Genomic DNA, 11,758 nt, shown 5'->3' on the forward strand with positions numbered 1-11,758 from the left:
TTCAACAACTCCCTGAAATGTTTAAAGCCTTCTGATTACAACTTGATTTCATTTTTCTTTCCTCAGGTTCATCTGTGAGTCGTCTAAAGGGCGTGAATAAAGTCAGAGCATCTTTTCCTGAAGACAGAAAGACCACACAGGTTCTAAGGCACCAAAGGGGTCTAAGGTAAGGTTGATTTTATTTTTATTTTATTTCTTTTTAGTGATTCACTTTTTGCAATGTTTGTCTCTAATTCTATGTAAGTTCTTTACAGGTTATACAATCAACTAGCTGAAGTGAAACAACAAAAGGAAGAAAAAGCAAAACAAGAGGCTTATGCCCAAAACAGAGCAAGGGCAAAAGAATTCCATAAGGTGAGTGTAACTGAGGGGGAAGGACTTAATTTTTCAAGCCTGAAGTACACAACTGAAACTACTAAATTTTTATTCCTTCCACAGAAAACACTAGAGAAACTTCGAGCCAGAAATACATGCTGACTTTCTAGAAACAGTGTAAAGAGGTTTTTTTAAATTGTGTATATGTAGCATTAGACAAAATTATTTAAAGTCAATAAATTTTTATTCAAGGAATTCCATGTTGTGATTTCTTCCACTGTCCATCAAGGTCACTTTAGATCCCCTAAAAAGCTGGAGTCAAAAGATCTTCAAGTTTGCCCTGAAGAAGAGAAATTTTGATTAACCTTTAAAACTCTCACATGGCAACAATTGTGGATTATTAAGTTTTATATCTCCTCAGGAAAACATAGCACCAAACATAGGAGTGCTATGGCATCCTATAGAGAACTTCCATCTTTGGTCACAGCGTTAAGAGCTCTGGGTTTCACAGCCTCATGAGCCCTCTTTGAAATGACCTATACAAATGTCTTTTCTAATGCATACATACCTTTTTAATGAAACTGATCCAGCTGTCCTGTCAGCCCTACATAACAATATAAAAGTAAATTTTACATTTCCAGAGATGACTGTACAGCGAGTGAACATGAATGAGTCCTAGAACCAGCCCGAGTTAACTCTACTACAGACTGCTTGGTTATTAGCATCCCACAAGGGTTACAATACAAAGGCAAAGCACATTTGCATGATTCAAGAGATCTAGCAGAATTTTAAAATTTCATTGATTACTGATGAAAGTTATTAGAAAAAAAAGAAAAATCACGTGATTCACATTGTATTTGCATTGCATTTCTATTACAGTTAATCAACTGTTCCCAATAAGCTGATTGCTAGCAAAGTAGCAGATAGAAAACCTACTGGGAAATTTTTTTATGGTCATGTCCACAGCAAATGAGAAACTGCATTCTAAAAGCCTTGGTAATGACCATTATACCCTCGAGCAAATAACTTATGGTTAAGATAAAAACCATTACTTGCCATAATTACTTTGGCTTCTGTCATCTCCTTTTAATATGGGTATACTGATGAAGACTTCAAAATTCACCTATGGAAAAATGTGAATTTCAAATTTGTATTTATTAAGTACAGAAATCTATCTTTCAGAATGAGGTTGCTTAGGTTCCAAATTATCCTAAAACCTGGCACCCCAACTAAGGTATTGAAAATTCCATGCTTAAAATAGCTATTTAAACCAAGAGGTATTTTTTAAAAACAATAATCCCATGCCCATTCACATCCGAATTTGCTCTATGATCATGTTTCTGGTTAACTTTTACCTTCAAATACAATGGAATATTTAATGTAAATGGATGTTCAGAAAGGCCATTTTCATTCAGCCCATTCAGAGCAGTTGAACATTTCGCCCATCATCATAACATCATTAATAATCAAGTTTAAACATGTAATAATGTAAGTCTAGTCTTTTTTTACTCCTAAGTGGTGACAAATGTTGCAATAGCATTACTAGATAAATAAATATAACCTAAAATAACACTTGGAAAAAAGCTAGTATTCAACAAAATAACCTGCATGGCCTTTTAAGTAATGAATTAACTTACCAAGAATCTTTGGGATCTAATTTCTTCAACCAATTTGCTTTAGGGTCCTAGAAGTTGAATTGTACAAAGTACAAATATTTTGACACCTGATCCAAGACACAGTCATGTACATTACAATGTTTCAGTCAATAGATAGCATACAAAAGAAAGTGGTCCTATTAAGAGCTGAAAATTCCTTATTACCTAAATAATAACATAGAAACTTAGAAATAACATCAGAAACAATAGAAACTTATTGTTTCTAATATTGAAAAGTCAACATTTTTCTCCCACATATTTTACTCATAAGCATGGCAAAATGTTACAGGTCTCATTGTCACCACTGCAATATGCATACTGTGATGGAAGCATAACCTGTCTCAATTTAGCCACATTAACTATTTTTGGACACCATGATGATCAGCAGTGCCCATTCTCATCTAGAATGAGGCATTGTAGAAGTTTCTTTAAAGCTTAGTAGTGTATTTGTACGAAGTCCTTGTTACGCTGGCAATGCTACCAATAGAGGGAAACAAGCAGAATCAATATTAACAGAGAATCTTACCTTTTGATTGTAGGTGGTGGGGATCTGCCTGGTTCTCAATTTGACACCCTGGAAAAAGAAAAGCATTGCTTACTATTTTAGAGTATATCAAACTGAACACTGAGGAACCTATACAAATACTGTATCAATAGAAATACCAGGTTTAACAAGCACAAAGCCAAGAAAACCAACGATGCCAGATACTGAATTTCTATAGCACTGACCTTTGAACACCCTAGCAGGAGTAAACTGCTGAGTGCAGATACCATGCAGTGCAATTATGACTCAACTGTCACATTCATATTCATATTCGTATTCCCAAATGTGCAATGTTTCTACTGAGAAAAGCTTTCACAAACCTCTCAAATTCAAGTTCCTTTAACAAGTACAATAATTTGACCTTTTTTCCTAATTGTCACTGTAATAAGCTGCATTAACTGTATTTTAAGCTACAACTCTAGTCTTTTCCTAATCTTTGCCCAGTCTCCATATAACTTACAAATGGAATATATACATGTAACTTAACAGATCAAGCAGACTACAAATGTCAAGCTCATTGTTGCTCAAACTGCCAGTTACACAAACCTCTTTTAATGTAATTCATATCCCTATTGATTCAACATATCCATACAGGTTTACGTGACTTTAGGATGAAGTATGTGTAACTGCCAGTTCAATAACAATGCAAAGCACACAGGTAATTTCATTTGGTAGGTCTAGACATGCAGTCTCTTCATTTTCCTTCTCTATACAAATATATAGTAACATTTTTGCCAGTATCTTACTAATTCTGTGTTATACCTGAAATACTGGGATGGTGTACTTAATTTCTATTTTTCATCTTTTGAGTCCTTGATTATTAAAAGTTAAATATTTTACTTACCTCTCAACATGAATGAGTTCAAATCACATTCATTCCTATAGAAAGTACCAATTAAAGATTTAGAAAGGATATATTTCCAGTTATTAAAACTAATACCCAAGTATAAATTTAAGATCCAGTTTTATATAGCCACATCCAGCTCTGTCAGAATTAAGTTTTAGTTCATGCCCTTATCATTCAGCAGTTGAACAGTTAAATTCATCATCTGAACTGTAATCATATTTCCCAAAAGATTATACTGTCACCAATTAAAACTTACCTAAGCGATCACTCAAGAATGGTACAGATGTGTGGTTTTTGCCAATACCTAAGGTAAAAAAGTAAATCTGGTTTTTCATAACGTTAAAACTTTTAGCAACTGTCTTGTAGTTCCTTCCCACAGACCTAACAATAGTCCTGTGAGTAAAGTAAAACCACAGAGTTACTCTATGAGGCGTTTCCAACGACGTGCAGGCTACAGGAAAAGCCCCATCGGGATAGACCTCAACCACTATTTACAAGGTTTTGATTTTTTTTTTAAAGACACAGGATCTGCCGTGTCTTTTGAAAATCGTGTGATTCTTGCTGAATCGCTTGAGCCCAAGGGTTTGAGGCTACAGTGAGATGTGGCAGGATCACATCTCATTGTAGCCTCGAACCACTGGGCTCAAGGGATTATCCTGCCTTAGCCTCCAGAGTAGCTGGGGACCACAGGCACCACTGTGCCCAGCTAGTATTTATATATATAAATAACAAAGTCTAACACTCCATAGGAAAAAATTATGAGCAGAAACTGCAATATGCTCTTACAATATTGCAAACTGTAAAAACTTCCTACCACCTTAATTACAAAAACAATAATTTCACAATCACATTGTGCTTAGGAGCCAGAGGAATGAAAAATAAAAATAAATACCATCAAGTAGCTCCTGTAGATGAGCCAAAGGAAAAGGATTTAAACTTAAGATTTAAGTTTAAAGCATAACTCTTGTTATGAACTTCAATACTGCAAATAGAGGATGTTGTTTTCCCATTTCAAAGATTTCAGCAAATTTTAATTCTTGGCTCAAAATTAGTTGTCATCCATTATAAAATATAGGAAAATGTGTCTGTAAGTTATGACTTTGGCATTATATAACTTTTAATCAAACTCTGCATCATTCAAATTTATGAATTATGACCTATGTAATCTTTTATTATACTATATTTGCATTAAACCATAAAATCCTCTACCTCACTTTAGATTGTACATTAATACAAAATAATGTTGTAGGCTTCAAGTAGGAATTCCAAAGTTCTGATTATTGCTACAAACTAACAAATTCAGAACCCTCTAATGCTTGCAACTAAAATGAATCTGACACATCACTAAGAAGAATCTAGGATTCTTTTCAGAAATCAATATAATTGGGAATTAAAAGTATGGTAGAAATGTCTCTGAATAAAATAAAACTTGCTTGCTCTGACAACATACTGTTTCCTACACATAAATATGTGACAACTCAAATTGAGACATACCTTTAACTCCAGACATCATGTTCTCAAGATAAAAGCCTTTAAAACAAAAAGCCATCATATATATCGTCAACATGAAATTGGAATGCAAAATTAATACTGCTGAGGATTTCCCTCATATCCATGCTGTTTATCTATTCTACAGTCCTAGAATCAACCTTTTTTTCTTAAGAGACAGTGTCTGTCTTTGTTACCCAGGCTGGAGTAGTGATGCCATCAAAGTTCAGTGCAGCCCCCAATTCTTGGGCTCAATCCTTTTGCCTCAACCTCCCCTTTCTGAGTAGCTCCAACTACAGGCACATGCCCCATTACCCAGCTAATTTTTCAATTTTTGTGGAGATGCCCAGGCTGGTCTTGAACTCCTGGTTTCAAGCAATACTCCCACCTCAATGTGGGGACTGCAGACTTGAGCCATTGCAGCTGGCCTGGAACCAACCTTTATAACTGTCTCAGGTATCATAATATCCCTTCTTATATGTATCAAAACTCATACTGAACAATGAGTTCTGGGTTGCAAAAGAGGATTTATTTTTTGCACCTATCCATAAGTCTTTGTCCACATTAAACAAAAACATACGTTAAGTGCAGTCCTAAAATGCACTACATAGTCAGCTTTATCGTGGTGATCAAAATAATGAACATTGGGGTAATCACTGTGGTTCTCCCTGTGTGTCCATGTTAAATAAATGTGTATGCCTTTTCTTGAACTAATAAAGTGAAAATGGTAGTTCAAAGTAATATTAGTCCAGGTGCCGTGGCTCACGCCTGTAATCCCAGCACTTTGGGAGGCCAAGGCAGGCAGATCGCCTGAAGTCAGGAGTTCAAGACCATGGTGAAACCCTGTCTCTACTAAAAATACAAACATTAGCTGGGTGTGGTGGCTAACGCCTATAATCCCAGCTACTCAGGAGGCTGTGGCAGAATTGCTTGAACCTGGGAGACAGAGGCTGCAGTAAGCCAAGACTGCACTACTGCACTACAGCCTGGGTGACAGATCAAGAACTGTCTTTAAAAAAAAAGAAAAAAAGTGTTAAAGATACTCTAAATTTGGGAAGGGAAATGAGGTTATTACAATACTAAACATCTGAGAGGTCACTTTTGTCATGTCTGAACAAAGCTGGAATAAGAGCATTTCAAATACCCTCTTGAAGATGGTTGGGTGTCAAGTTATTTTGTCTAAGATTTTCTTTTCAAAATTAAAATCACTACACTTCACTGTTTTAATACTCACAGGACACCTGCAAGCTCTTATTCAGAAATCAACTGACAATTTTTCAAATTTTTCTATGTATTTTCTCTGGTGTTTTAATGGGTTTTTTTTCTAATTACTACTACTTCACAAGTTTCTTTCACAAACTTCTTCACAGGGTTGAAATTTTTTTTGTTATAAAGTTCTGGGTTTCAGCATTTCTTCACCACCAGACTGGTATATATATATCCACATTTATCATCTTTATTCATTTCTATGAAGTTGTTTTTTCTATATGCTTCACCTTTGACATTCATGATCCTGTCACATTTTCAGGGCTCTCTGTCCAGTATTTTTAGCTTTTGTAGCTCTCTTTTTAGACAAAGCAGCTTCTTCAGTACTATCCTCTTCTTCTAAGTATACACTCAGTCTTACAGGGAATTCAGAACTTACTATGAAACTATCCCCCTGCATAAAACAAACAAACAAAAAAATCATGGATTAAGCAATAACTCAAATGGCTTAGTAATTACATATAGCTGAGTGCCCTGGATTACTTCAGATAACCTAGAGACTACATGTAGATGTTAAAAATCTAAATTAACATCTGCTTATTTTTTCATTTGATATCCTAACTAGCAATATTACGTATCAGAATGCTATTTATTAAAAATAGTACTGGAAACCCCATGTTCTTTATCAAGTCTCTAAAAAATTAGTATTTTCCTTCCTGCATTTCCTGCAGTAAACTTACTGAGCTTTTCAAAAGTTAAATGAAGTGTAAGAAGTGTAAGAGAAAAACTAAATACAATTCCTTCTGTACCAACCAACTCCTGCCTTCCCAAAATGGAACAGAAAAGTCACTTACTGCCAATTTGATATCACATTCATTATCTTCAAGATGTTTTGCATCCTCATCCTCTGCTCTGTAACATTAAAATTTATCATCATTGAGATGACAGAATCTTCTATGACCTCATTAGCTGTATATTCCACTCTGAAAACTGAAACTGCAATACTAGTCAAGCAAACAAAATTTGAGAATGCTGTGTTCTAGAGAATTCTAGATGTACTGTGTGCTAAGCTTGGCTCAACTGTAATAATCCCAAGTGTCATACTCTATCTTTGTTCATTATTTAAGTATAACTATATTAAAGGCAAAAAATGAAGCAATTAACATAAAAATTTATAACCTATTTCATATGATTCCACTTACGCTGACTCCTCAATAGGAGAAATGGATCCATCATCATCCAAAAATTTGTATCTACGACTATCAAAATCTTCATTTTCTAAATCTTCACCAACATCCATTTGTTTCAATGATTCTTTCAGGTGGTGTTCATACTTCAGTTTTTCAATGTAGTTAAAAAATCCTCTTGCAACAGCTTGCTATATATTAAAAACACCGTAAGTATGTCAAGATTTTTCTTTCACAACCCAGCAAGTGCCAATGTTCAACACCCCCCTTACCAAAGACTCTGAATTTGCTATCTTAACTACTCCCCACTTGTGGATATATCAAATGCTGTTTATTAAAATTCACATTACAATTATAAACTTACCTAAGCTGGTACAAAGGAAAAGTGAAGTACTACATATCTTGTCATGCCTGGGACTTACTAAAGGCATTTTAAAATGTAAAAACAGGAATAAGATTTCTAATGTTTACTATAATCACCTTAAGAGATTAACTGAAGAGATTAACATGTATTAATCCTCCCAGATAAAATTTCAGGTTCTGGCAAGAACCTGAAACTCTGCATTCATTCAACATACAACTCTCAAATATTTTTAAAAAGTCTACTCCTAAGTATTAGGGTATTTTTCAGATGACTGGCTTAGAAATACCTAGGCCTTAAGAATGTATCCACTGAACATAAGGCATGTGTGGTTTTGGTTTAGGTTACTGCAAAAATAATTTCATGTGAGCTTTTATTATCCCTACTGAGTTTTAGGGTTGTGTTTAAGACCTGAGATGGGATGAGATCAAAGCATTTTATACAAAGAGCCTTGGAGCACTATCTTTTAAATCTGGCCAAAGTGTAGTAATTGAAGAGATACAAGTCAAGTTTCAGTTAAAGGATGGGGTGGACTTTAGGGGGAAGTCAGTATAGAAGAGTATCAAAATTGCGGACAGTGTGTTCCCAGCATATCTGAGACAATTCTAAACTGGCCAACAAATCATTTTGGGCATCTGAGTTATGTGTAGCCATATATATAAAATGCTGACTCACCTCAAACGTTAAAATTTTTCTCCAAGGCGGGTTTTTTTCATTCTCTGATTCTAAAAATGGGAAGCCAGATCCTTTGCTTCTAAATTGTTTCTTCTTATCTATTAGTGAGGATATAGGATTTCTCCTTCCTTCTGGTCTTCCCCTTGGTCTTCCTGTCGGCTGGTACCTCTTCTTTTTCTTTTTTTTGTACTTCTTTTTCCTGTTCTTGAATCTTTCAAAAATAGCTTTTATAGTCAATGGTATTGGTTCAAAAGATGAGTCACTTGATGAATCACTTGCGTGAACACTTTCAGGTGTACGAACAAATTTTCGAATGGGGTTTCTTTTCCCCCGTTTAGGTGAGTAAGGGATACACTGAGTTTTAAATAAGCTGCTATCAGAAGAGTTATCACTAGAAAAATGAGAAAAAAATTAATTTCCTCTTCCTTTCTTACTGAATGCTTATTACCAGTAATACCCAGTCCCAAATATACATTTCTTCCAAGACCAACTCAGGAAAACATATCCAGAATTAAAAATTTTTTAAAGGATGGGCTCAGAACCAGCTGCCTTTCTGCTGACCATCCTACTTAAATAGCTCATAAAGCTACAGCTCTTATTAAAAAGAGTTTTGTAGACATCGTCTTGCTGTTACCCAGACTGGAGTACAGTGGTGCAATCACAGCTCACTGCAACCTCAAACTCCTGGAACTCCAGGGATGCTCCTGACTCAGCCTCCCAAGTAGCTAGCTAGGACTAATGGCATGCACCACTGTGCTCAGCTTAGCAAAAAACTATGTATCTTTTAAGATAACGTATGGCTCCACAAAGGCTGTATGGTGTATGAGCTCCACAAAGGCTGTATGGTTTGGTTCACTGCTAAGAGTGAGTAAAACAAACACAGCCTACCAGACAGAAACAGGAAGAGGTAGTCTGGAAGAGATGCTAATATGACCCAAAGAATACATTTTTTTCTTGAAGAATGTGTCCCATTATAATATATTCACATTTTGAATTTAAAGTATTTGCAATGCTATTATCAATCTACATTAACTAGATAAACCTGGAAGGTCAGTGAAATCTGGTTTTCCTTCTTTCCCAATTCCTGAAAATCATCTTTACTGTCACTCATTATATAAAATAATTTCTCATAATTCAGATACAATAAATATGATTGAATCCACTCAGTTCTCCAGTAAAAACCCACTTACCTTTGATTTGCAAGTTCCATAGCATCAGATGTCACATGGTCGGTAGAATCTATTCCTGATTTATCCATCAATTGCTTTGTTTTATAACAGTTTTCTGAAATTATGAAATTTAGTAAATGTGACAAAGCTTCCCTAAATATTGACACAGTATCTACTATAATATTCAACATGGTCAGACTATGCCACTGATTTTAGGCAAAATCATTTGCCGGGGTTAACCTTCTTATCCATTTCAGATCAATTTCTTTAAAAAGAAATCCAGAAATTCTATTCACAGGTTCTTTCAGTTTTTACCCTCTAAATGTATTCAATGGAACAAGATTCCAAAAAAGTACTGTCACTTCCAAAAAAAGCATCTTTCAATATAAGTAGAAAATACAGTTTTATCATTAGCCACTTACTAACGTGCAATTACCAATACAGTATTAATGTAAAATTAAAAACCATTTTCCAAGATCAAAGAGGGAATTCCTAAGGCAAAATGTGCCCTATATAAACCAGGAAAAGGATCTCCAATCAACAGACCCTGATCACCTCTCCATTATAATTCCTAGATTCTTCATTCCTAGATTCATTTAAGTAACTGAACTTTGTCATACTGTATCTTTGCCATTATTGGTGGAAACTGACAAGTTCTGAATTCTCAACCTTTTTCAATAAACTATCATAATTCTTTGTGTTTTCATCCCCATGGTAGAGTATACAACATGCCAAAAAAAGAAGAAAAAAAAGATTCCTTCTTGTGAGCTAAAAGAAAAAACAGGTTGGTCTGGGTGGCTCAGGCCTGTGTAACACAGCACTTTGGGAGGTCGAGGCGGGCGGATCGCTCGAGCCCAGGAGCTCAAGACCAACCTGGGCAACGTGGTGAAACTCCGTCTCTACAAAAAATACAAAAATTAGCCGGGCTAGTGGCGCGCGCCTGTGGTCAGGAGGCTGAGGTAGGTGAATACCTGAGCCTGGGAGGTGGAAGTTGTATGTAGTGAGCCTCAGCACACAAGGAGACCCTTGTCTCTACAAAAAATTCTTAAGATACTGGCTAGGTGTGGTGACCCGTGCCTGTGCTCCCAGCCACTCGGGAGGATCGCTTGAGCAGAGGTGGAGGTTGCAGTGAGCCGAGATTGCACCACTGCACCCCAGCCTGGACGACAGAACAAGACCCTGTCTCAGAAAAAAAAAAAAAAAAAAAAAAAAATAGGCATGGCAACAAAAATGAAGGATAACTACTTATTTCACTATTGTACTTGCCTTAGTCAATCTCTTGTCTCATTCTGTAGCTTCTTGGGACCTAACATGAGTCATTGCATATAAATCCTAGGATGAACTAGCAAAACATTTAAAATATAAAACGATAAGGTTACCAAGAGCTCAGATTTGTTAAATGCCCAATGGACCCCTGTGGTAATTTTCTGGTAGTACGTCTTATTAGCTTAAGTACAGGATTCTACGAAGTCATTATATATCGAATGCTCAAAAACGGAATTCAACAAAAATTTGGCCCCATGCATTAATGGTATACCTGTGGTTAATTTTTTTTTAAAGTAGGGATTATCAAAATAAAGCTAGCTCAAGAATCACTTTTTTCTTAGTGTTTAGAAGACACTCCTACTTGGGTGTCGATGCATCCGCTGGAATTCTGCAATTCTTAGAGGCCACGTGGGCAGAAAGCGGCGCTTTACCCGGAGCTAATTCTGTGACCACCAGCGCGTCTCTCCGGGCAGCGCCTAACCTCCAGGAAACCGGCGCTATCAATGGGTACCTCACATATGAAGGTTAAATCATTTAAATTACGTTAAGAAGGTTAAACTTGTCTGCAACACGTTTTAACACCTCCATCTCAAGATATAATGAAGCCCGCCCACACTACAACCACGTTTGTGGGCCTCATACCAGCCGCGTGGCGCGGAGTGGCCTGCAACCGTGATCCCTTCACCCTCTCGGCCCGACTTCCGAGGCTCAATCCTCCGGAACAACGCAGGGGCCGAAACCCCAGATATGCAATGCCTCCCCTGCCCAACAAGCCCAGACGGCCTTGCCCTCTTGGCAACCTACCTAAAACCGCCTCACACCGGCCCCAACCGCGCACTTGCTGCCCGTAACCCAGGCCTCGGGCCAAAACCTGCGACTGGCCTGGTGCGTGAGTCCTGGAGATTTGCACACACCACCCTCCCGATTTCAGTCCTCCAACTCCGGAAAACTAGCCGATGTCCTCCAACCGCGCGGAAGAAAAGGGTGGGATATCCCCGCGGCCCAAGTAATAGTCAGGCAGAAATCTCGCGATACAATTTAGCTC

The 11,758-nt window shown here is 36.8% G+C and overlaps 2 protein-coding genes and 8 non-coding genes across 45 annotated transcripts in view; 1 reads left to right on the forward strand and 9 right to left on the reverse strand.

The window, feature by feature from the left end:
• CEP295 (centrosomal protein 295) overlaps positions 1-570 on the forward strand; it is a 69,998-nt gene extending 69,428 nt beyond the window's left edge. For 6 of the 12 annotated variants that reach the window (XR_012423606.1, XR_012423609.1, XM_065528856.1 and 3 more), the window contains 3 exons: positions 67-166; positions 255-354; positions 439-570. Coding sequence is in view for 10 of the 12 variants with exons in the window: in XM_065528856.1 (XP_065384928.1) it covers positions 67-166; positions 255-354; positions 439-477 (239 nt within the window). In the remaining 2 variants the exon portion in view is untranslated. Of the gene's footprint in view, positions 1-66; positions 167-254 lie in introns of all 12 variants that reach the window. The other 6 variants (XM_074015069.1, XM_065528850.1, XM_065528853.1 and 3 more) reach the window with 1 other exon arrangement.
• TAF1D (TATA-box binding protein associated factor, RNA polymerase I subunit D) lies at positions 163-11,728 on the reverse strand. 25 transcript variants are annotated; one of them, XR_012423630.1, is made up of 14 exons: positions 11,518-11,728; positions 9,469-9,562; positions 8,279-8,669; positions 7,258-7,433; positions 6,910-6,967; positions 6,346-6,509; positions 4,856-4,891; positions 3,618-3,665; positions 3,359-3,393; positions 2,497-2,544; positions 1,953-1,999; positions 1,372-1,438; positions 884-919; positions 163-655 (listed from the first exon to the last, which is right to left on the reverse strand). XR_012423630.1 is itself a non-coding variant. In XM_074015078.1 (7 exons), the coding sequence occupies exons 2-6, from the start codon at positions 9,534-9,536 to the stop codon at positions 6,366-6,368; spliced, it is 837 nt and encodes a 278-aa protein (XP_073871179.1). In that variant the 5' UTR covers positions 9,537-9,562; positions 11,518-11,728; the 3' UTR covers positions 3,303-4,891; positions 6,346-6,365. The 25 variants fall into 25 exon arrangements, 1 of the variants encoding a protein (XP_073871179.1); XR_012423646.1 differs by lacking the exon at positions 6,910-6,967; XR_012423642.1 differs by lacking the exon at positions 6,346-6,509.
• On the reverse strand, positions 721-853 carry LOC123568934 (small nucleolar RNA SNORA25). Its single transcript, XR_006692485.1, has one exon. It is a non-coding gene; the product is annotated as a small nucleolar RNA SNORA25 (small nucleolar RNA).
• On the reverse strand, positions 1,201-1,321 carry LOC123568940 (small nucleolar RNA SNORA32). The gene has a single exon (XR_006692491.1). It is a non-coding gene; the product is annotated as a small nucleolar RNA SNORA32 (small nucleolar RNA).
• Positions 1,702-1,774, reverse strand: LOC123568932 (small nucleolar RNA Z40). The gene has a single exon (XR_006692483.1). It is a non-coding gene; the product is annotated as a small nucleolar RNA Z40 (small nucleolar RNA).
• Positions 2,249-2,384, reverse strand: LOC123568935 (small nucleolar RNA SNORA1). Its single transcript, XR_006692486.1, has one exon. It is a non-coding gene; the product is annotated as a small nucleolar RNA SNORA1 (small nucleolar RNA).
• On the reverse strand, positions 2,614-2,752 carry LOC123568933 (small nucleolar RNA SNORA8). The gene has a single exon (XR_006692484.1). It is a non-coding gene; the product is annotated as a small nucleolar RNA SNORA8 (small nucleolar RNA).
• On the reverse strand, positions 3,498-3,569 carry LOC123568953 (small nucleolar RNA SNORD5). Its single transcript, XR_006692503.1, has one exon. It is a non-coding gene; the product is annotated as a small nucleolar RNA SNORD5 (small nucleolar RNA).
• On the reverse strand, positions 3,715-3,846 carry LOC123568942 (small nucleolar RNA SNORA18). Its single transcript, XR_006692493.1, has one exon. It is a non-coding gene; the product is annotated as a small nucleolar RNA SNORA18 (small nucleolar RNA).
• LOC123568946 (small nucleolar RNA SNORA40) lies at positions 5,313-5,439 on the reverse strand. Its single transcript, XR_006692497.1, has one exon. It is a non-coding gene; the product is annotated as a small nucleolar RNA SNORA40 (small nucleolar RNA).
• Positions 11,729-11,758: the final 30 nt, after the last annotated feature.

This window comes from Macaca fascicularis, chromosome 14 (genome assembly GCF_037993035.2).
Source record: "Macaca fascicularis isolate 582-1 chromosome 14, T2T-MFA8v1.1".
Taxonomy (NCBI): Eukaryota; Metazoa; Chordata; class Mammalia; order Primates; family Cercopithecidae; genus Macaca; species Macaca fascicularis.

Coding starts and splice junctions, on each gene's coding strand:
- TAF1D (XM_074015078.1), bottom strand. CDS start 9,536: ATGGATAAATCAGGAATAGATTCTACCGACCATGTGACATCTGATGCT. Junction 8,670..9,468: donor ATGGAACTTGCAAATCAAAG/GTAAGTGGGTTT, acceptor TCATTTTTCTAG/TGATAACTCTTCTGATAGCA. Junction 6,968..7,257: donor TCTCCTATTGAGGAGTCAGC/GTAAGTGGAATC, acceptor TTAATGTTACAG/AGCAGAGGATGAGGATGCAA.